Source organism: Falco punctatus, assembly GCF_963210335.1.
Source record: "Falco punctatus genome assembly, chromosome: 12".
Lineage (NCBI taxonomy): Eukaryota > Metazoa > Chordata > Aves > Falconiformes > Falconidae > Falco > Falco punctatus.
In genome coordinates, this window is record NC_137592.1 from 34,143,502 (window position 1) to 34,166,115 (window position 22,614).

The 22,614-nt window shown below is 57.9% G+C and overlaps 2 protein-coding genes across 2 annotated transcripts; one reads left to right on the forward strand and one right to left on the reverse strand.

The window, feature by feature from the left end:
• Nucleotides 1-461: 461 nt before the first annotated feature.
• On the forward strand, nucleotides 462-2,776 carry GNMT (glycine N-methyltransferase). The gene is made up of 6 exons (XM_080408265.1): nucleotides 462-736; nucleotides 847-974; nucleotides 1,355-1,468; nucleotides 1,968-2,110; nucleotides 2,263-2,384; nucleotides 2,468-2,776. The coding sequence occupies exons 1-6, from the start codon at nucleotides 531-533 to the stop codon at nucleotides 2,637-2,639; spliced, it is 885 nt and encodes a 294-aa protein (XP_080264391.1). The 5' UTR covers nucleotides 462-530; the 3' UTR covers nucleotides 2,640-2,776.
• A 1,298-nt stretch (nucleotides 2,777-4,074) lies between these two features.
• On the reverse strand, nucleotides 4,075-20,219 carry PEX6 (peroxisomal biogenesis factor 6). Its single transcript, XM_080408227.1, has 17 exons — nucleotides 19,316-20,219; nucleotides 18,810-18,970; nucleotides 18,028-18,111; nucleotides 16,567-16,669; nucleotides 16,257-16,393; nucleotides 16,062-16,173; nucleotides 13,163-13,371; nucleotides 12,386-12,578; nucleotides 11,931-12,007; nucleotides 11,690-11,822; nucleotides 9,086-9,291; nucleotides 8,933-8,994; nucleotides 8,392-8,500; nucleotides 7,091-7,207; nucleotides 6,390-6,467; nucleotides 5,059-5,198; nucleotides 4,075-4,742 (listed from the first exon to the last, which is right to left on the reverse strand). The coding sequence occupies exons 1-17, from the start codon at nucleotides 20,174-20,176 to the stop codon at nucleotides 4,606-4,608; spliced, it is 2,919 nt and encodes a 972-aa protein (XP_080264353.1). The 5' UTR covers nucleotides 20,177-20,219; the 3' UTR covers nucleotides 4,075-4,605.
• Nucleotides 20,220-22,614: the final 2,395 nt, after the last annotated feature.

Genomic DNA, 22,614 nt, shown 5'->3' on the forward strand with positions numbered 1-22,614 from the left:
AGGACCCTGGCCTGGCTGCTGTGGGACTTGAGGGGGTCAGCTGCTGTGGGACCCCACCCTGGCTGCTGGGGATCCCTGGAGAGCAGCTGTTGCGGTAGCCCAGCCCAGCTGCTGTGAGATCCCTGACGGGTTGCTGATGTGGCACCCCCAGCCCAGCGGGTGTGGGATGTATGGGGGCAGCAGCTGATGTGGGACCCCGGCCCAGCTGGCGTGAGACCCCCTAGAGAGGGATGTGGGACCCCAGCCCGGCTAGTGCGGGACTTGAGGGGGAGGGGCAGCTGACGCGGGACCCCTGACGGCCGCTGATGTGGGACCCTTGATGGGTTGCTGCTGCGGGACCCCGGGGGGCGGCCGAGGGGGCCCTGACCCGCGGGGGGCGTGGCGGGGGCGGTGATTGGCGGCGGCGCAGGGGGCCGGCGCGGCCAGGATTGGCGGGCGTCGGGGGCGGGGGGCGGGGGCGGGGCGGGGGGCGGGGCGCGGTGCAGTGGGGCCGGAGCGGGGCCGGGGCCGGGCCGGGGCCGCGCGGCGGGATGGTGGACAGCGTGTACCGGACGCGGTCGCTGGGGGTGGCGGCGGAGGGGCTGCCAGACCAGTACGCGGACGGGCGGGCGGCCCGCGTGTGGCAGCTGTACATCGGGGACACGCGGGGCCGCACGGCCGAGTACCGCAGCTGGCTCCTGGCGCTGCTCCGCCAGCACCGCTGCCGCTCCGTCCTCGACGTGGCCTGCGGCACCGGGTGAGGCCCCGCGCCCCGCGCCCGCCCGCCCCCCGGGGCCCCCCTGCCCCGCCCCGCCACCCCCGGCCGCCCCCCTCGCCCCCCGGCCCCGCTGACAGCCCTGTCCCCAGGGTGGACTCCATCATGCTGCTGGAGGAGGGCTTCCAGGTGACCAGCGTCGACGCCAGCGACAAGATGCTCAAGTACGCGCTGAAGGAGCGCTGGGAGCGGCGCAAGGAGGAGCCCTTCGACCGATGGGGTGCGGGGGCCGCGGGGGCCGGGAGGGGCGTGCAGACACCCACATCCCACCCTGGCGCGGGGAGGGGTCCCTGCCCCAGCCCCTCCCGGGGCCTTCGCCAGGTCCCCGGCGTCTGTCCCCGGCCCCACGCGGTGCTCGGGCCCCTCGCTGGGTGCTGCCGGCTGGGTGGCCTCGCTGCAGGGACGGGCAGGGACCTGCCACTGCCGGCCGCTTGGCAAGCCCAGGCCATGGCCCTCGCCCGTCCACTGGCCCCAGGCCGGCTGCAGCACCCACAGGGGCCAAGGGAGGGCTGGGCTACGCTGGGGTGGGGGGCTGGCGCATGGGGGGGGCTGCTGAGCAGGCGGGGTGCCCCTGCCCTCACCCTCGCCCCCGTGCTGCAGTCATCGAGGAGGCCAACTGGCTCACACTGGAGAAGGACCTGGAGAAGCCGGGGGATGGGTTTGACGCGGTCATTTGCCTGGGCAACTCCTTCGCACACCTGCCTGACTTCAAAGGTGAGCTGTGGTGGGGGGTGTGGGTACGTACGCACACGTAGAGACACCGCATCTTCCAGCAGGCTGAGGACGTGCCCTAACTCATGCCATAAGTGAGCAGGGCAGTTGGTTACACGCGGTGGAGCTGCTGTGTCATGCGTGTCTGCGGAGAGGCTCAGACTGTGCCCTGGTTTGTGGTGCGAGCGGGGCCACTGGGGCCGGTGGTGGTGGCGGAGCCGTGTGCGGCCGTATCACATCTCTGGCAAGGCTGGAGGCACACCCAGACTTGTGCCACAGGCCGGGCGGTGGGTTCCCCACGTGGCCTGCTCTGCCCCACTGAGGCTGAGAACGTGCCTGATCTCATACCATGGGTGGGGCTGTGGGTTCTCCAAGCCGAGACTGGGGCGGGGGGAATGGTGGGGGCAGCTCTGGGTGTGCGTGCATGTGGGCAAGATGGGGCCCTGCAGGCTGTGCCACAGAGGCTGGCCAGTGCCTGGGGACGCCATGGTTTCCTCCCCAGGGGACCAGAGTGACCACAAGTTGGCCCTGAGGAACATTGCCAGCATGGTGCGGCCCGGGGGCGTCCTGGTCATCGACCACCGCAACTACGATCACATCCTGGCCACGGGCTGCGCACCACCTGGCAAGAACATCTACTACAAGGTGGGTGGCCGGCAGACCCTGCCCCAGCCCATTCCCTTCTGCCCCAGCCCCCTGGTCCCGGGGGGGCCTGGCAGGGGCAGGGAGCAGGGCTGTGCCCAGGCTGGGGGCCACTGAGTCCCTGCGGAACACAGACATCCTCCTGTGGTCCCCAGAGTGACTTGACCAAGGACATCACCACCTCGGTGCTGCTGGTGAACAACAAAGCACACATGGTGACCCTGGACTACACGGTGCAGGTCCCCCCTGCCGAAGCAGGGGCAGCCCCAGAGCTGAGGTGAGAGGGGCTGCGGGGGTGGCTCCTGGCACGGGGTGAGCACCTGGTGCCATGCCTCCCTCACCGTCGTTGCCTCCTTGCAGCAAGTTTCGGCTCTCGTACTACCCGCACCGGCTGGAGGCCTTCACAGCCCTGCTGAAAGGCGCCTTCCAGGGGAAGTGCCAGCACAGCGTTCTGGGAGACTTCCAGCCTTACACGCCAGGGCAGGCCCACGTCCCCTGCTACTTCATCCACGTAGTGAAGAAGATGGCCTGAGGGGGCCACAGAGATGGGACTGTGGTGGCCAAGAGCTGTGAGCGGCTCTGGGGACAAGTGGGGGTGCTGGGGACATCGCCGAAAGGCACCTGGGAGCTCCCTCTCCTTGATTAAGAGCACTCATGAGAGCTACTGGAGCCGGTGTGTCCGTGTGTGAGCGGGGTATGGGGCGAGGGGGTGGCCGCAAGCCGCTTCAGGGCTCCTGGGGAAGGAGGTGCCCAGCCTGGGGTAGCAATGGGGTGGGTGCAGGCACCATTTCACCCGCCAGCACCTCAGCTGCAGGTGCCAGTCATACCTGGCAGGGGATTCATCTTAAAGCAGAGGCAAGGGTGGGCTGGCTCCTGGATGGCTTTACATCTCTGCTGAGCCTGCTGCAGCACTGCTCGCTGCGGGGTACTGCAACTGGTTTTCTCCCTTGCACCCTCCAGCCATGCGCTGACCCCATGTTTTGATACTCCTCAGCCCCATCCAGGGGTACCCACACTCCCCGCCAGAGCTCCCAGGGCGGGGAAGGCTCCCGTTTACCGCTGGCACTTTTGCTGCAGCTCCCTCCTGGCCCGCCCTGAAGAGGTGGTGGCCAGATCCAGCGGTGTGCTGCGGTCAGGGCCAGTGCTGCCTCAACACGCACAGGTGCCCGAGCTGGAGCAACAGGGCTACAGGCGTGCGGCACCTGGGCCTCGTGCATGGAATGCGGGCAGCTTCTGGGGAACCGGCCTGTCGGGGGGGAGCTCGGCATGGAGCTGGTCCTCAAAAGCCACCCTTGAGCTCAGGGACGCAACTGCCGCCAGTGGCCCCACGAGGGGGGGCATGCACAGGCCCCCCCAGCTTAACGGGGCTGCCCAGGAGCCACACCGGCAGCTGCCCACCACACGCGGCTCAAGTGCAGATTTATTTGGCATCTCGGCAAAGGCTGGGAAGCAAGGGACAGACGGTGGTGGTGGCAGCTGCCACAAGGCTGCAGCGGGAGGTGAGACAGGACTTCATGGTGGGAGTCTGGGCCAACTGGTGTTCAGCACAACGTAGTAGCTCTGGGCTGCTCCAGCCAAGGGTTGAGTATCTCCAAGGCTGGAGCCCACCCTCTTCCTGTGACAAGTTTTTCCCAGTGTCTGGAAATTCGGCAGCCATTCCCCTTGCTGCCACTTAGCCTGCTGCCCAGTGCCTCCAGGAAGAAACTGGGCTCCCTCTGCAGAGGGAGCTCAGCTCCCAGCTGAGCAAACCCTGCTCCCTCAGCCTCTCATCATCCGCTCCAGGTCCAGCCACTCTGGCAACCTTCGCCAGAGGATGGTGACCCCACTGGTTCATGGGTGCACTCATCCCTCTACCTGCAGGACAATGGTCTCTCTGCGGCACTTAGCCTACCCGCAGGGCTCACAAGGACCTTCCCAAGCCCACGGGCACCACCAGCAAGGAAAGATCCGAGGCCAGGCAGTGCGTATGTAGTACCAAAAGCCTGTATTTATTTGGAGAGACCACGCTGAGTCCAGGCCAGCTGCAGCAGTGGTGCCCTGCGTCCTGCTGCCCTCTGGCCAGCACCCCTTGCAGGCGGCTGACACCCCAACAAGCAACTGCTGCCAGCCCTACTCTTGCTGCCAAACTGGGTGCAGTTTGGGCCTTGCTCCCTCAAAAATGCTCTGTCACCTATGGAGATGTGCCTACATTGCCCATAACTGTAAGACTCAGCTTCCCCCCAGCAGGGGAAGTCACCCTGATACACTCCCCACAGCCACAAAGCACCCTGAGATGCGAGGGACCATCACAGAACCTCCCACTAGCCTGGCTGAGCAGAGCAGCGCTTACACGAGGCTTTGGCTTGAGAAACTGCACAACCGCTTCTTCCACCCATGCTTGAAAGAAGGGGGCCCAGGAGACATCGGAGAAGAGCAGGCGGGTGCCTGTTTGTGCCTTTTCTCTCGCACCCCTTAATGCGCTGTCCCCATCACTCCTGCAGTCCCAGCCCTGCCGAGCGTTAGCAGGCAGCAAACTTCTGCTGGATGAGTCTGTACCTCAGCAGCTCCTGCTCAGAGACGGACGGCTGCAGCCTTGCAGCAGCCTGCAGGAAGTCTTCCATGGTCAGGATCAGAGCGGAGCTCTCAGTATCCAGCCCTGCACGAGAGAGGGAACAGGGAGAGCCTGAGAGCCAAGCACAAGGGCAACTGGCAAGATCCAACAGCCCCCTCTCCAGCCACTGGAGACTGGGAGGAAAACCTGTGTCCCTCACCCTGGGGCCAAGCACTGAACATGATCACACCTGCAGACAGTGCCTGCCTGCCAGTAACCCAGAGTCCAGCCTTCAGATGGGGTCCCAAAGCAGCCAAGGCTCTGCTCACACAGCCCAGCTCCTGGTAGCAGCGACTCTCCTCCCTGCGCCTGTGCTGGGACACCCCAGCGCGCGTGGGACAGGTAGGGGCCAGGCTCCTACCTTCCTCGATCCATTCCACCTTGCGTTTGACAGCGCACATCATGGCATCTGAGCACAGGGAGTAGATGTCTGCTCCTGTCAGCTGAGCCGGGCATTTTTCTAGGATGGTGGTGAGATTCACAGAAGGATCCAAGTTAAACCTGCCAAGAGGAAAAACTGCAGGTGTAAAATCCACAATAAAAAGCAGACCAGGAGAGACATGGCAGCCAGTGTGACTGGGCAGGAGGAATCAGAGGCCCCATGTTTAGCTGCTTCTGGACAGTGCTCTGCATGCTAAAAAAAAAAAAAAATAATAAAAAAGGGATTGGTTTGTTTATTTTTTCAACGCAGTGACTTCTCTTTGAAACATCCCCACAGCAAGGTCCTCTCTCCTGCTAAGCAGGATCAAAGGCAACTTGAAGTTCTCACTCACAGAAATTAAGCACTCCACATGCCTGGGAACAGCCAACAGCCAGGGCTGGAAAAGAACATGTTTAATTACAGACAGTATAAACCACTGTAACACCAAACCATCCCATCAGAGCCACGCTGCAGACAGTGAGCCTCCTTCAGCACGAACAACAGCATGGTGCTGGAGGGCACGACTGCCAAGCCACGAGGTGTGAAAAGATGCTCACAGCCAGCCCACGCCCTGGCCTCTCCTGCTAGCTTATCGTCAAAGGCAGCAGCAATCATGGCTATCCACGACAGATCCCCTGCAGAGGCAGAGTCACAGCTGCTCACCCAGCTGCGGTGGGTGGTACCTCTGCACCTCAGTTGCAGGGCTTGCTTTTCTGCCTCCAGAGACAGTTCAGGAGCCGGGGAAGCAGCCAAACCCTGCTGCTTGGTGATCCCACGCAACCAGCATTCGGACAGACACACAGAACACAGGCTGGACACCCCTCAGCATCACAAGAGGAGGGGCAGTGAGACGAATGGAGCTGCCTTCACCTTCAGACCTGCAAACAGCAGATGCGCCGGGGAACTCCTGCAGGAAGCAAACAGGAACTTCCTGCTATGTTGCTGCCCTGCACTCTCATCACACTGTTAGGATTCCAGCTGAGCTCCTCAAAAAAAGCATGGGGGTATGGGGACTGGAGAACTCTGCCAACCCTTCTGCCTGGACAGCCAGCTGAGCTGCTCCCATCTTGTAGGAAAACCAGCCTCCAGCTGGAAGTTGATGGAAGTTGCCCATCCTCTTCCCCTACCTGCTGGCTGTGGGTCAGTGACTCAGGTGCTCCCCAGGGCCCAGACATGAAGCCAAGCTGGAGCACGCTATGCATCAACCCCAGGAAGGCTGTGACCCACTGGGTGGTGGCAGAAGGCTACTGTGAGAGCACAGGGTCACTCACTTCCTGGTGACGGCACTCAGCACCTGCAGCTGCGACTCCCGGTCTTCATTTATGCCCACATAGACCAGCTTGTCAAACCTGTCAGCAGAGAGAAGAGACAGTCGAGAACAGGCCAAGACAAACCTGTCACTGGTGCTCAGCCCTGTGCACCAGAGACTGAAGAGTGGCCCTAGGGCAGCTCCTTTTGCTTCCAAGTTCGTGGATGATACAAAGCTTGAGGGGGCGAAGCAGTCAGTGCAGTGGAGGGCAGGGCTGCCCTTCAGAGGGACCAGGGCAGGCAGGAGAAATACACTGACAGGAACCACGTGAGGTGCAGCAGCAGATACGAAGCCCTGCCCCAGGATGGGCAAGCTGCAGGCAAGAGGACAGGCTGGGGGGCAGCTCTGAGGAACGTGCCCTGGGAGGCAAATTCTTCCCAACGGTTTGGTGCCACAGCAGGTCCCTTATTCCCCTGCTGCACGGCTGGGGAGATAACCAGAGCGGCAGGGGGTAACAAGCAGTGGCATCTTGAGCTGCTGCTACAGCCATAGGCACCGGCCTCCTCTTGGCTTCCTACTGCCCCCACAAGCCAGAGCCAGGGGGCTCTAGGAAATGTCTCTGTGCAGAGAACACGCTGAGCTGAGGGCACAGTCAAGCTCATCACTGCCTGGGGGAGCTTGGGGGAACAACCCTGCAGGGAGGCAGGGCGGGATGCGACATACCTGCCCGGCCGGAGCAGAGCCAGGTCCAGGAGGTCAGGCCTGTTCGTAGCTCCGATGACAAACACCTCTCTGGTGGAATGAAGGCCATCAAGCTCAGCCAGGAGCTGCGAGACAACTCTGCGGGGAGTAAGACAGGACGCTCACAACTAGGCCTTGGCAACTCACCCACTGCCACCCTCAGCTGCCAAACAAAAAGAGGAACCAGCAAGGCCACTGCCAGGTCCGTGTCTTGGGCTCCAGCTCACGTTTCTCTTCCCTGAAGAGCCATCCAGCTCCTCCAGTTGAGCACAGCCAGTGAGCGCCCGAGCTCACTGCAAAGCAAGCGCAAACCCCCGGTACCAAGACAGCCCTTCAGGCCTGTGCCTGGCTCTAACCCGTTCAGGGTGGGCACACATGCTTATACTATCAGACAGCGGCAACACAGACCAAACACAGGCAGGCACGCAGGGCTGCAGCTCAGGTTCCCCACTCAGACACGCTGACTGGTCCCAACTCTCCCCGCTGTGTGGTTCTGCCCAGCAGGTTTTGCTGCCAGAATGCCCTGACCGGCCGTGCCAGGCCAGTGACACCGCCAAACAGTCCTCAGGGCTGCGCACAGCATGTGTTGCAGATCTAGTCTGTGGCCACATGGCTTAGGCTGGTCTGGCAGCACAGTACTGCACAGACCTTCTGGAATGGCGGTATCTCTACCAGGTTCTGGGATCACCTGAGGTGACCAATGGGCACCATACCCAGCCCCTTCCAGAGCTGCTGGTTTGGGGTTGTGAAGATGGATGCCAGGGGCCCATGGTGTCATTGGAAAACTCTGCAAAATCCCTCATGGATGGAGAGGAACATTGGATGAGGACCATCAGCTCAGCAGAGGAGGCCTGGGGGAAATAACCTCGTTTCTGGGTAATTCCAAGCTGTACAGACTTTGCTTCTACAAGAGGCAGCTGAAAGGTTTCCCACCGCAGGGACACAGCAGCTAATGGGAGGAGCGCACAGTAGGGGTGTGAAGGATGACCTTGGAGAGGCCAAAGGGAGCAGCTGGCAGCCACAGAAGCAGCTGGAGGAGACTCTGTCTTAACCAAATGTTTGCACAACAAGCTTGGGCAATCGGGAATCTGCAGCAATGCAACCAGCAGTACTAATGTCCAGCGAGAGTGGACAGGCTATGCAGAGGAGCTGAAGGGAGCAGGGAGGGAAAAAGTAGAGAAAGATAGCTCAGATGGACTCTGCCTTGCAGGGCAATCCCATACATCCCCCTCCCATCTGCGGTGGGTATGCTGCTCTCCCATGAACACACAATACTCACTCACCTGTCCATGACACCCCCCGAATCTCCACTCCGCCCACGACTGGGGGCCAGGGAATCCAGCTCATCGAAGAAGATAATGCAGGGTGCAGCTGCCTTTGCTCTGGCAAACACTGGAAGGAGACAGCACAAAAGATGAGAAAGACCTGGCGGAGCAGTCAACAGCAACAGGACCCACTGTATCACCAGCAGGGAAGAGCTGTGGATAGAAACCAGCAGCTCACTGCCTCACCACCACCAATTTGCTCCTGCCCAAGGGGCTCAGTAGCAGTGGGGACAGGCAGCACCCAGCACAACGGGCCCTGAGGCTCAGCTGTGTCTCTGAGGGGCTATTGTCCCATCAGGAAAACCAGGGATAAGAGTGACAGGAGGGGAAGCTGCAGCACAGCAGGGAACAGACTGGGCATAGGAGACAGCTGGGTTCATGCCCTCACTGGCGGGGGGGGTGGGAGTTGGGAAGAGGGGTTTAAGCACCACTTCTTTCCCTCCAGCACCACAGAAATGCCCCATCTTCCCACATGCAGGAGCAGGATGCATCTCCTCACCATTACGCACGTTCTCCTCACTTTGCCCAATGTACATGTTGATAAGCTCTGGCCCTTTCACACTGTGGGGCAGGGAGAAGGAGCCAGTTAGAGGATGCCCATACGCTGCCAGGATAATGTCAGTCCCATTACATGACCCCCCCCACTCTTCACCTAAGGAATGTCATGGCACATGTGGTTGCCACGGCTTTTGCCAGCAAGGTCTTCCCTGTCCCTGGAGGCCCATACAACAGCAGACCAGAGCGGCACAGACCCAGTGACAACAGCTCCGGGTGCTCCAAGGGCAATTGGATAGTGTCCAGGATCTCTTTCTTTGCCTCCTGGAGCCCACCAACATCCTGCCAGGACACAGAGGGGATCTGCCAAGAGAGGAAGAATCCCCATCAGCACTTCTTCCTGAGTCCCGAGCACACCTTGGCAGCGCTTGCTCCAGTCATCAGTCCCTTGTGCTGTCAGCTGTGTCTGGCTATGCAGCAAGTCAGCACCACGCTGCACAGCCCAGCCACCCCAGTGGCGGGATCACCCAGCATCCACATTTCCCCTCTCCTGAGCTTTGTAACGCGGAAAATAAACTCCATGTGTCCCCAGGCAAGCTGCACTCACAGCATGCCACCTTGTCTCCAATCCTTCATTGCACCTCGTATCAGCAAAAATACCCTGGGAAAGTATCTGCCAGGGTTGCCTGCAGCTCTGCGGCGAGAGAGACCTGCTGTACGCAGCCCTTGGGATGCACGAGGGAAGGCAAAAATAAGAGAAGGGGAGGCAGTGGGAAGAAAAGAAAAGAAAAAGAAACACAGACCCAGGGCACCTTGTGTCCCAGGGCAGTGAGGCTGTGCAAGGGCTTCACACCAGAGCAACAAAACCTGGCCTACTAGGACCTCTGTCACGTGAAGGATGTGAGAGAGACATCCTGGAGGACACTGTACAGAAAACCAGCTGCTTTCGAAAAGGGGGATGCAAGAACAAAGTCCATGGATGCTTACACGAAATAGATAGGGATGGGGTCAACTGCAAAGGATCACTGCAAAAAGAGGAAAGGCAGCAAACTTGAGAAGGGTGAACTGTGCCACTTTATGCTGAGCAAAACAATTTTGGAGGACGCTTCTGCTCAGCTCACAGCTTTAGAAATAACAGGAATGCCACAGTCTGCACGACGGATCCTCCTGAGCGCCAAAGCAGCTCTCCTGGGAGTGCACAGGGAAAGCAAAGCCCCAGAACACTTCCCCCCAGCTGCTGGCTGGCTGCAGAACAGGTGTCAGCACAAACCACGAGTTTAAAAATAGGCTAGAGCAAAATTCTTTCCCCCTCAGACAATTTAGCTCTCCTGCCTTTGCCACTTGAGATGATGTTATCTGATGCTATTTCTGCAGCTGTCCAAGCAAGTCCACCACCAGGAAAATCAGGTCAGACAAGATAAGGATTTCCAGAAAAAAAGGCTTTTAAAGCAAAAGGTCACAGGCCCTCCTTCTTCAGTGCCAATGAATGGAAGAGTTGCCCTCTTCTCTGCACTCTTGCTTATACTGCCTCACTAGAAAAAGCCCTACAGACACTAGCACAGGAGCTGGAAACCTGCAGCAGGGCTGTTTTCAGGGGAGAACACTGTAAGTCTAGGACATGTTGCAGACACTGCTAGTAACTGGAGGTTTGAAATTAGTTCTTTCTAGGAGGCTCAGGCTTCAACTGCAAAGAAATGTGTGACTAGCCATAACATGTAAGCACAGAATTTAAAGTTATGTGTGTTGAGAGTATTCAGGTTTGCTAATGGGCTTTCTGAACTGCAGCCAATTACTGAGAAATTGATAAAGGACTGTAAAATGCAAACAAAATTAGCTCCCATTCACACCACTCACTGCCGAGCATGCTCTGTGGTTACTATTCATCTTACAGCAAACTTGGCAAACGTGCCTCAGAGCAGAGCTCATTTCAGTCTCTAGTACATTTATGAATGAAGTCCTGGAGGAGCTCCTGGGTGATGACGCCAGCAAAGCGTCGTCCTGCTAGGGCAGGACTGCAAGCGGGCAGCTGGGGAAAGCACCAGAGTAACTGCTCGGAGGCCAGCATTTCCTGCCCTGTGCCGAGCTCAGTCATTCGCACCCAAAGGCAGCAAAGGAGAAAAGGCTCCGATCACCTCACTTGGTCCTAACACCACGTTACCCAGCAAAAGCAGTCACCCCAAATGCTGTTTCCAGGGGTGACAAGCTGCCAGAGGCAGATCACGCCCCTCCCAAGAAGCTGACTCTGCTGGCTTTCTCTGATACTCCATGCCCCTTTCCCTGAAGAACGCCCAAGCTCTTCAAGCTGCCCAGCTGTCAGAAAAACCAGTGCTGGCTCCAGCAGTATCCAAGGCCAGGGATCAAGTACAAGGCTTCTCACACATGAGGGGAAACTCTCCCGCACCAGTTTGTGCCCCAGCCTCTCTGTTCCCATATCCCATACGGCTAGAGAGACCTCAGCAGGGCAGCCAGCCTGCAGTTGCCTTTGTCCCTCGAAAGGCTGAGCTGCACAGCTGGCTTTCTCAACACGGCACTAGCCAGCTGAGCTCTCCAAATAGAGCAGCAAGGGCTTCCCTCACCAAATTCAAAGCCAAGAGGGTGAAAAGTGCTAGTGGGGGAAAAGTAAGAGGACTGTGTGGAAGGACACAGCGGTAAGTGATGGGCCAAAGCACAGCCCCCCCCCATGTGGCAAGGTCTGAGAGAGGTATCTTGAGCCGTACAGCTCTGGAGAGCCAACCACCCTTCCCCTGCCCCAGCATCCTACCTTCGGGGCTCCCACTGCCTGTGAATGGGTGCTGTGCAGCTGGTCCAGCGCAACACTAAAATCCTCCTCAAGCACTGGGAACCCAGCAGTGCAAAAATCTCTCTCCACTTCCTCACTCAGTCCACCTGGGAAACTGGGAAAGGAAGAGAAGGGAAGGACTCAGGCTCTGCCCCACTCCCAGCATTACCAGGCTGGCTGCAGCCCCTGCCCACCCCACCTCCTGCCCTGTTGCCTGTGCTACCTCAAGGTCTGGATGCGGGTGCAAGCCGCCCGGCTGCTGTGGGATAACAAGGCACAGAAATCTCCCAGCACAAAACCCTGTGAATGCGGAAACAAACAGCATCAGTTCAGTCCCTGAACACAGCTCCAGCTAGGTCATAAAAGGTGTATGGGGAAAAATTCCTTGCAGAGCTGTTCTTTGCACGTCTGTGCCCTGGTTGAAGGCTTTAGCTTCTTTTTTTTCTATTGGCTCTGTCTTCCAGCAGAGCTAAGCATCAGCCAATGCCTCTGCAAAAGCTGTACAGTCCTTAGGCACTAGAAACCTGCAGTTAAAGCTGACATCTGAGGACCAGGGTCAACCACTGAAGAAGTGGACTGGGCTGTGGGAATTGCTCCCTTTCTCCATGGCCAGGTGGAGGAGGCTGGCCCAGCACTCCCAGCCAGCCCATCTCCACATGCTGCTGTGGTTTCACTCACTGCAGTCCTGCGGGCCAGCTTGGATAGGCTCACTTCTTTGCCCAGAGGCATACTGGCTGTCAGCATGCTCAGCATCAACCTCCTCTGCTCTTCTGACGGGGCTTCCATTTTCACTTCGTGAAGGAAAGCAGTCTGCACATCTGTAGGAACATCCTGGGGCTTGCAGGTTGTGCCGATCACTAGGACAGGGCAGCTGTTGAGAAAAGCGGGACAGTGCATGGTCTCAGCTCTATGGAAACTCCCCTCTTACACTGCCATCACTAACAAGTTGCTCCCCAACAGCTAGCCTTTCCTCCAAGAAACACACAGATACTGGCCAAGGTGTCTTGCAGCCACACTCCTCCACCTTGACACTGAACTGCTTTTGGTGCTGTGTGTCCAACTCAAGAGCCTTCAAGTCACATCTTCACTTGATAACTGCCTTCTGCACCCTGCTACCAGCCATCAGCCTCAAGATCCTCCTGGGCCCCCAGCTCCCTTGCAGGGTTCCTGTGACCTTTGGTGTGCCTCACAGCAAACATGATGGGCTTGTGCATCTGAACAACTCAGAAACCAGCTTCAGACAACAAACCTCCATGACAACCTCTGCCACCAAGCTGAAAGAACAAGGGTCCTCTGAAGTAAACAAAGCAAAACTGGGAAAGAGTCCACCAGATTAAAAATAAAACCAGGCACATTAACAATCAGTCACCTTGACGTAACAGTGACTGCTGCCCTAGGAATGCCAGAAGCAAACCATCACCTTGGATGCCTACAGAAAACCTGATGGGTCCATACCTCAGTGCTGGGTCTCTGTCCAGGAGCAGCTGTCTCAGAGTAGTGGTGACCCTGGCATCCTCTACTAGCCTGTCCCGGTCTTTGCCAAGCACCTCAATGTCTTTCAGCAGAAGCACGCATGGATGATACTGCTGGGCCTGGGCGAAGGCCATCTGTACTTTCTCCTCTGTGGCTCCACTGGTGTCACTGCACAAACTAACGCAATCAACCTGCGAGACAGACCACACAACACACAGTCTGTGGTGGTTGCAACATGCACAGCTGGGGGGATCTGGGACAACGTTCACTTCCACAAAGCTTTCCAAGAACAATTCACAGCTGGAAGGAGATAGAAGTGGATGTTTCCCAGAGACGCATTCAGGACATATTCAAAATAGACACATTCAGGACTCTCCAACGTGGAAAAATGGCTGTTTCTTGCTTCTCTACAGGAGGTGAGGGGCGCAGGAGGGTCTAGTCTGACAAAGGTGAGGCCAACAGACCAGAGAAATCGATACAGCATGTGTCACAGCTCAGCAACCTAAGCTGGAAGGGATGGAGGAGTCATGGAAGTGGCCAAGACAGGGAGAACAGTGTCTCAGTGCAACAGTGCAAAGAGCAGAGGGGGAGGCTCAGGAAACTGTTCAACCCAGTGCTGCACAGGCTCAAAGTGCAGGAGGAAGGTAGAAGGTATGGGGCGGGGCGGGGGGGAAGTTAGGGGTGGCTAGAGGCCCAGACACTGTTTACAAAGCAAACACTTAAGTCATCCAAAAGGGAGAGGTGACTGGTGAGCCTTGAACAGCAGCTTGAACACTGCTGGAAATGGGCAGTGCTGCCTCCTGCTGCTGCGAGGTCACATAGGGAGAGCCAAACCATCACTGGGATTCCCTGGGCCTCATTCTTGCAAAGGGTAGCCTGGAGCAGGGAGAATGTCTCAAGAGTTGATGTAAAGGGTAAGGATGGGGAAGCAGAGCAGAGGAACTCCTGTGCTCTGTGTACTACAGAAAAAAAACCAGGAGTTGTGGTTCTGGCAGGCACAACCAAACGGCAGCAGTATCTGTATGCAAGTACAGAAGGGCAGAGAGAAAAGATAAAAAACTGCTGATCGTCAAGTGGTGGAGATTACGGTATGGAAGATACGGTGTGTCCTGGTAGAAAAGCAGGCAGAACAGCCAGAGGAAGGGAAGAGAAGGTGCAACAGTAACATAAGCACAGCACTAAGTGAGAAAAGGAGGGTGTAAGAGCTGGCAAAGGAGAAAAAACAAATACCTCCGGCTTCAGTAGTAAGAGCGTTAGTCTTAAAAAGCAGCACCCAAACTAAAACCAGAGCTGCAGCTTTGCGCATCACACTAGAACCTGAGGCCACCTGCCAGGACATGGCAGAGCCACAGTGCACCCAAACATATCCTGTACATGGATCTGAAGATGCTGTGAAGTCTCTGCAATCTCGTACTGGATCCCCAGAGCTACGGCACATCTGCAGAAGAGTAAGAGCTCAGCACCACTAAGGATCACGTCCAAATGAGCTGCAGAGCAGCTGCTCAAGGCTCTATCCACCTCCCCCACTGACCCACTGTTACGGTTTTACTTGGCTAGAAAAGAACAGTTAAAGAGACTGATGTCAACTTAGCAGGACCCAACTTCTAAACAGATGAAAACCCAAATATCCAAAATGCTTAGCTTCTTTTCTACAAGTTTACTCTAAAAATATCCACAAAAAAAGAGCAAGCCTACATTTTCCTTCCACAAAAAGGAACCTTCCGGCTCTCTTCATCTTCCTTCTTCCAAGTCTTTCCGTTTCAGAAACCCTCTGGAAGTCATCCCAGATTGTGCCAACTCTAACCTTCACTCTAACCTCCTACAGGCTGGTGCCCCTTGAAGAATGTCTCTTGTTTTCAGCAACTGCCCTTTCCCTGCTGTTCATCTGTTTTGTCTTCCATTTACTTTTCTCAAGCCCATTCCAATACAGTCTGCACAGTGGCCTCACGGTGTGGCCTGGCATCCCTCATTCACCTCCACAGCAGATGTAACACTTCCTTACCTTGGCTGATTCTTTCTAAAGAAACATTGTTTTGATGTTGCTCCCCTTTCAGGAGCCAAGCACTGCTATGGAAGATCTGGGGGCTTTTTTGCTCTTGGGAGGGCGGTGAATGTGAACACAGTTACAGGGAAGCTCTTCTACAGGCCGTGAGATATTGAACCAGATCTGGCACACATACTGTTATCAAACCCAGGGCTGCGTTTCTTTTCTAGGCCCCTCACCCAGCTGGAAAAGATCTCAGCATCATCTCTGCCTCACTTTCCAACATGCCTTTTGCCTAGCCTATGCAGGGGCAACTGAAAACACCCGTTGCCACCACAGTTCTTGCCTTCATCACCCCTTTTCAGTTACTGCCAAGCTCTGCGGTATAGCATCAACTCAATGCCCTATCAACTGACAGCAAGTCAGTCTGATAAAACACCACCATGTATTGCAGGTATTGGTAAAGTTCAGCAGGCTGACAGCAATAATAGCAAGAATCAGTAAAGAAAGGTACAAATGCACACACACCCCTGGGCCAAGAGATCTCTAAATTACTGATTACAGAGCAGTGGAGAGTACATGCCAGAGGAAACATCTCTTCATGCTTGTGCTCCTGACCATCTGCTACCAGCCAGTTTCAGACATGGGGCTAGATGGACCTTTAGGCTGATCCAAACGGTTGCTCTGAGGTTCGGCCCACCAGCAGTCATAATCCACACCAGAGCTAAGCTCAGCATACTCGCACTCCTTCTGTCTGCACATGCGCATGGGAGCAGCTTCTGGGTAGGCTCGTGTCACAGTTGCAGCAGGGGTGTGGGTGTGGCTACCTTAAAGAACATCTCCATAATTCTTTCTATGTTATAAATCTGCCAATCAACTGACCGCAGAAGGAATTACCTTGAAAAGGTGGAGGTTGAGGCAGCTGCACACAGCTCTGACAACCACCAGCTTCCCACTGCCACTTGGCCCTGAGAGGAGTATGCTGCCGGCCCCGCTCAGTGCACCTGCCCTGTAACACAGAGGTAGTTCTTCCACTGACTGGGGAGCAGGGTTCAAGCTCGCCTCGGCTTGCTAGAAGGAATTCTGGCTCACCGACTGTTCAGGTGAGGCCGAAGAGCTTCACAGAGCTGCTTCACGACATCAGAAAGTCCAGCAGGAGACAAACTGCTCCAGAACTCATGGCTGTTATAGGCTGGGGCAGATGGAACGGTGCTGTTTGTTGAACCCACCTGTGAGGAAAGGAAAAATAGAGCTCTGTGGAACACCACCTGAGAAAAGACAGGTACCAAGTGTCAAAGTCTGTCCTGAAATGCCAGGCCTCCACAGGCCCCTTCGTCACCCACAGCACAACCTCAGCCTTGGATCTCCTGTACACCCTCCCTGCTCTCCATTGACACCTTACCAGATAGAGAGAGGTGTTCTGGGCGTCCACCAGATAACCCTCCGACTGCTCGCCTTCCACCATGCCTAAAACCTTCCTCACTTTGAAGTAAAGCTCTGGCCACCTAAGGGAAAAAACAAGCAGTCTAAATTGCTGCATCAAGATCTTGGAAGGCAGGAACACCACAGCCGTCAACAAAACAACAGCTGAATGGCACAGGTAAGCAGAGATACTCTTGCCCTCTCCCAGGCCCCACATGGATCCTTTATGGATCCTGCTCTGCTGTCTGGCCAGGCAGACCAACAGGACTGTCAACAGTTACAGCTTCTGCTAGTGGCTTCAGTTTGCAAGACTGCAGCTGTACTAACCTTATTTCACCTATCCAGGAGCTCAAGCCATTCCTTTTTGTGCCATTGCTTCCCTCACAACAACTCCGCAGAGATTCACCTGCAGTGTATAAAATCTTACGGCACAGCGTCCTCTAAGCTGCAGACAAGGACTCACCCAAAAACCACAAGGGCCTTACAAGCACCCTGCCCTGAACATCCCACAGGAAAAACACATCCACATTGATATCCCACTGGACAGATTAAGGGATCTGCAGAGGTTTCCTCCAGGATTTTCTCCACCCTGAGTAATTCTATCACTTGCACCCCAACACAGTTCCAAGCTCTTTAGGTCCCATGAACGCTGCTATCTTCTCTGGCTTGCCCCATGGCTAATATGTAACAGAAGCTTCCACAACAGAAGACTTGTGCTTCCTGCCTCCCTCTGAGGAACAGCCTAGAAAATGCTCATCACAGCAGTGCTATAAAACTACTGAATTTTAAAATACATAGCGGAGCTGGGTAGTGTTACAACATGTCACTGGTACAGCCCAGATGAATGATTCAAGGCAGTTATTCACAGAACATGCATCAGTTACCCAAGGCAGCCCCCTCTGTGACACAGATGAAGCATTTACATTGCCACCAGCCAAAACCCACCGAAAGCACCCCTATCCTGACAGAGTGCTGACTTGCACTTAGCACTGAACTGTTTCAAAGCCATACGAGCAAAACCAAGAAAGGCAGAATTGGCAGCCAAACAGAAAGTTATCCTAAGGTGAACTGTAAGAGGTTATATTCACACTTTGTTGTCTGTCACCCGTTTACAAGCCCACCTTCCACTTTGCTTTCTTTATGTAGCACTGGCTGTCCTCGAGTGACCCCTTCCTCTTTAGTCTTTTTCCTCATCAGTTTCTCTCTTTTTCCTTCCTTCCCTCCATGACTATTCAAATGAGCTAAGGGAGGCTTCCCTCTTAGCTGCAGCCTTCCATAATCCAACAAAAGCATTTCCCTCTTCCCCCTAAAGAAAGAGGCAGATAAACTCTGAAATCCAGGGACAGATCAGAATGGAATGAACTGTCTCATTTCAAGAGAGTTGGTGTCAGAAAAGTATCTTCTCTCTTGCAGTACCGGTATCACAGAGGTTGCCACCTACCTTAGGAATTTGTCTGCATTTACTTCTAAAAACTCGGCATATCCAAATGTTGGAACACACAGGATGTCTCCCTCCTGGACAAGCCTACAAAAGAAAAAAAAAAAAAAAAAAGCAGGGAGTTTCAGCAGTGAGAGTAAATCCTGGTTGCGTGTTTTCCCTGCCCCATATCACAACTGTTTTTACAGAAAATAATGCAGCTATTCGTACCAACTCATTCCTTTCCTGTAAATAAAACTATAAATAGCCACTGAAAGTTTAAGCACACACTGGGTACGAGTAGGTGCATCCAGACTATTAAGAGGAACCTTTTGGGAAGGGTACAGAAGATGAGTGCCATTTAAGAGTGCCCCTTCCAGACAAAATAGCCTCCTTATCCCCGGAACAGGTGAGTATAATTCCAGCAGAAAGCCTCAGCAGCAGGATGAAAGAGGCTTGGGGGCAGGTGTTGTGCGGGAGGATGGCAACACATCCCATCTCCCGATTACTCCATTCGAGGCTGAAAAGCAGGGTTACAAACGTGCCCCAGAACGGAGGTTTGCGGGCAGCACCTGGGAGCCCACAGTCCTCAGCCAGAGGCAGATCCACTTTGTGGTAGATCATGAGGAAGGAGACTTGAAGACAACTCTGGAAGGACAGGACAGGAGGCGCCAGGAGATAGCACAAGGGGACACCGTCAGCCTACTAAGCATCCACAGCGAGGTGCTGAGGGGGTGCGCCAGCAGCATGCCTCGGGCCTGGCACCACCAGCGCACCCCAGGGCCCCACAGCACTGGGCAGCTCACCGCGGCGTCTCAAAGTGCTTGGAGAGGACACCATCGTAGCCCCCTCGGGTGCTGTAGGCTGGCGAGCGGACCATTTCCAGGCGCAGCTCCTTGGCGAAGGGCGGCACGGCCAGCACCGAGCGGCTGCCCTTCCCATCCGCTGCCCCGGCCCCTTCGTACCTCTGTGGGGGGAGAGGGCCCAGCATCAGGCCCCACCAGACTGGCCCCTGGCCCCCAGCCCCGGCTCACCCCGGCCCCCAAGGCCCAACTCACCTTGGCCCCAGCCCACCACGGCCTGGCCCCGGCCCCAGCCCCCAGGCTCTCAGCTCACCCCGGCCCTCAGCCCCCAGCCCCCCAGGCACAGCTCACCCCGGCCCAACCCCGGCCCCAGCCCCCGGCCCCGGCTCACCCCGGCTCTCAGCCTCCCGGGCCCGGCCCACCTCGGCCCCCAGCCCCCCACCCACGGGCCCGGCTCACCCCGGCCCCCAGCCCCCTGGGCCCACCCCAAGCCCCCGGCCCCGGCTCACCCGCAGGCGGAGGAGCGCAGCAGCGGCGGGGTCGCAGCCTAGGTTGAAGGCCAGGGCGGGGGCCAGCAGGGCGGCGCCGTCGTGCAGGCCGCGGCGGGCGGCCCGCGGGAACTCCCAGGCGGGCGGGCGGGCCAGCAACGCCGCCAGGTGCTCGCGGTCCGCCCCCTCGGCGCCCACCCGCACCCACTCCCCCTGGAACAGCCCCACCGCCAGCAGCCCCCGCCGGCTCACCCACACCTCCGCCCCGCCGCCCGGCCCGCCGCCGGGAACCGCCCGCAGCCGCGGGGCCGCCGCCGCCTCCCGCCCGGGCCCGGCGGCGGCGAAGCGGGAGACGAGGGGCGGCGCGGCGGGGCGCCGACAGGGGGCGCCGGCGGGCGGCGGGGGGGCGAGCGCCGTGCGCGTGCCGCTACCCAGCAGCCCCTGCAGCGCGGGCCGCGCCTCCAGCACCAGCGGGCCCGGGCCCGGGCCCGGGCCCGGCAGCGCCTCGCCCCGCCGCGCCAGCACCGCGCCGCCCGTCGGCCTCGCCGCCCGCCCCGCCGAGCCCAGCAGCACCCAGGCCAGGGCCGGCGGGCGGCGCACGGGCCATACGGCCACCCGCCGGCCGGCCGCCAGCCCCAGACGCCGCAGCAGCGCCCCGCGCAGCCACAGCTCCGCTCCCCGCCGCCCGCCGCCCTCCAGCGCCACGGCGCTCAGCAGCACGGCCTGCGCCCCGCCGCGCCCCGCCGGCCGCACCGCCAGCACCAGCCCGCCGCCCCGCCCGCGCAGCGCCGCGCACAGCGGCGGCGGCGCCAGTAGCAGCGCGGTGCCGGGCGCTAGCTCTGCCGGCGGGGCGTCCAGCGGCCGCAGCACCGCCACCGCCATGGGGCCGCGCGAGCGGGCCCGCCCGCCACCACTGAGGGGCGCGGCTAGAGTGGCCGCGGCGCGCAGGCTCCGCCACGGCCTGCGAGCGGCGGCGCAGAGCGGCCCCGGGCGGCCGGGGAGCGTAGGGCTGGTGTGCGGCAGCGGCTTACCCCGCAGCGGCGGCACCGCGGGCCACGGGCAGCTCGCCCGGCGGCTCGGGGGGCCTCGCCTCGGGCAGGGTCTGCGCCAGGCCCCGCTGCCCCGGCGCTCCCTGGGCCCTGGTGCCACGGCTGCAGAAGGTGGGAAAGGGGGGGAATGGGGCCAAAAATGGCAGGTGAGGCCTTTGCGGCCCAGCCCTCCCTGAGCCTCACGCCGGCTGAACATGGAATGAGAGGGAAATGGTGCACACCCAGAGCAAAACGGGTTGTCCTTGCCAGTGCCAACCTGGTGAGATTTTGTGGGCTAAAGACATGCGCTTGATTCGTAAGAACGTGCTTGGTGTTAGTGCTGGACTAACCTTGAAAAGGAGCAGCCAGGAGGAATTCAGAGCCTCTCATCCGCGCCTGTGTCCTCTGCCAGAAGCTGGCTCACTCTGGGGAAGGGGCTGCTCGTTGTACCGAGCATCTGTTGGCAGTCTGAGAAGCAAGTAATGAAAAACAACCCCCCGCAGGATTCTTTAATTCCGCCTCCAGGCATCCCTGCATGTCGACACACAGATGAACAGGGCTCTGCTGGACTGAGGGGAAGGAGTGAGGCTTCTGGTTAGCGCTCCAGCCGGGCTTGTGTCCCAGCGCCTGGCTCCGCACGAGGGAGCACTGTACAAAATGTTCATACTTGCTTCCTAACCTCCCAGTCTGAAAATCCAGCCGGCCGCTTGGGAGCATCAGCCGAGACAAAATGCCAGTTAGAAAGTTGTATTAAGAAGCTGTACAGAAATGGCACCCTGAAAATGCTTCTGCAGATGCAGCCCTGCATTTGCATTCTCTCTTCCAGCCTGCTCTGGGCCCATCACCAGGGCACCCCCACCACCCACTTGCAACCCCCAGACGTGTGTGCCTGACAGTCAGCTTCCAATCCCCTAAAAGCTGGGAGATACGAAAATAATCTTGTTTTAGTCCCTTTTCCCTTTCCTTGTCCCTTCTTCCATGACTGGTTTAGCAGATTGCTTAAGTCCCTGGCTAGGGCCGAGCACATAGCGCTGCGAGGAGATCTGGGTGTGCCACGGGCAGCAGCCCTGGTGAACTGAAGGCAGGCTGCAGCCGTGCCAGCTGCTGAACGGTGGCTTTGATGTTACTGACTCCTCTTGCCTGAGCCACATGGAAGGGCTCTCCTGCCTGAGTGAACCCAGCCTTTGTGGCTGAGGGATCCCCAGGGCCCCTCACAGAGGGAAGCTCGTGCCAGCCAGGCCCTGGTGCGGTCACCAGGACGGCTGCTGGGTCTTGCATAGGCAGCCCCGCTGCAGTGGTGGAGATGTGTGCAAGTGGCAGCCACTGCCATAAGTCAGGTTTTCTTCTGTTGTGCTGTTGCAGCCGACCCTGGCCTGAACCAGTGCTGGCAGGAGCTGTGGCTGGGTTTGATTACCACTAACCTCAGGACAGATCAAATCTGAAGCAAAGGACAAGAAGAGTGTGCTGTCCTACTCCTACTGCCTCTACAACCACAGTGACATATGGAGGACAGCGAGCACTTCCCTGCTGGACTTAGCACAGGCAACTAAGAGGTGAATGACTGCAACTGCTCCAAGAATTGCCCCACCATACCCTGCCGCCAGCCCCTGGTGGTAACCCTTGCGTGGTCACTGCCATCCACCAGCATCACCCTTCACTTGGCCTCCCTTGGGCTCTCACCCCGTGAGTGGCGGGGCAAGGGCACGTCTGAGCCCCAACACCTGGCTGCACCCTGTGGTTACTTCCTAGCACATGAGAAGTGCCTTGGGCCAGCAGCCCTCCCCACGGCTCCTCCTTCACCGTGTGAAGTGAGAGCTGGGAGCCTACCAGGCACTACCAGAAGCATTGTCTGCATCCGGCCCAAGGCTGGGGTATTTCACCTTGTAGTAGTTGTGGCTCTCACAGCACTTGCACCCAGCACAAGGCAAAGAGCCAGGCCATCTGCACTCGGGCAGAGGAAAAAAAAAAAAAAAGATTGCAGGCATCCAGTGCCAGCATGGCACAGCCCAAATAAAAGGTTTGCAGATGCTGCTCAGGCAGGATTAGGCCTCCAATGTGCTAAGTCTCGGCTCTCAGTGAGCCTAATTGCTGCTGCAATAAGCCCTGGCTGGTCCTTTCCTGAACTGTGCTCCCTATGCCCCCCCCACTCCCCATCAAACATATTTTTTTTGCTGCAAAGCTTGTATTTGCCATGCATACGTTTCCCCCTGCCACCCGGGGGGGGGCTGGCCGAGCAGAGGAGGGGAAAAGCAGGAAATCTGCAGATGCCACTTTTATTGCTCTGCTCTTCCC

Excerpts from the sequence above, each read along its gene's own strand:
- GNMT (XM_080408265.1), top strand. The coding sequence starts at position 531 with ATGGTGGACAGCGTGTACCGGACGCGGTCGCTGGGGGTGGCGGCGGAG. Across the intron at positions 975-1,354 it reads GGAGCCCTTCGACCGATGGG|TCATCGAGGAGGCCAACTGG; the intron begins GTGCGGGGGCCG and ends CCCGTGCTGCAG. Across the intron at positions 2,111-2,262 it reads GCAAGAACATCTACTACAAG|AGTGACTTGACCAAGGACAT; the intron begins GTGGGTGGCCGG and ends TGTGGTCCCCAG.
- PEX6 (XM_080408227.1), bottom strand. The coding sequence starts at position 20,176 with ATGGCGGTGGCGGTGCTGCGGCCGCTGGACGCCCCGCCGGCAGAGCTA. Across the intron at positions 11,823-11,930 it reads ACCCGCATCCAGACCTTGAG|TTTCCCAGGTGGACTGAGTG; the intron begins GTAGCACAGGCA and ends TTCCTTTCCCAG. Across the intron at positions 9,292-11,689 it reads AGGCAGTGGGAGCCCCGAAG|ATCCCCTCTGTGTCCTGGCA; the intron begins GTAGGATGCTGG and ends CTCTCTTGGCAG.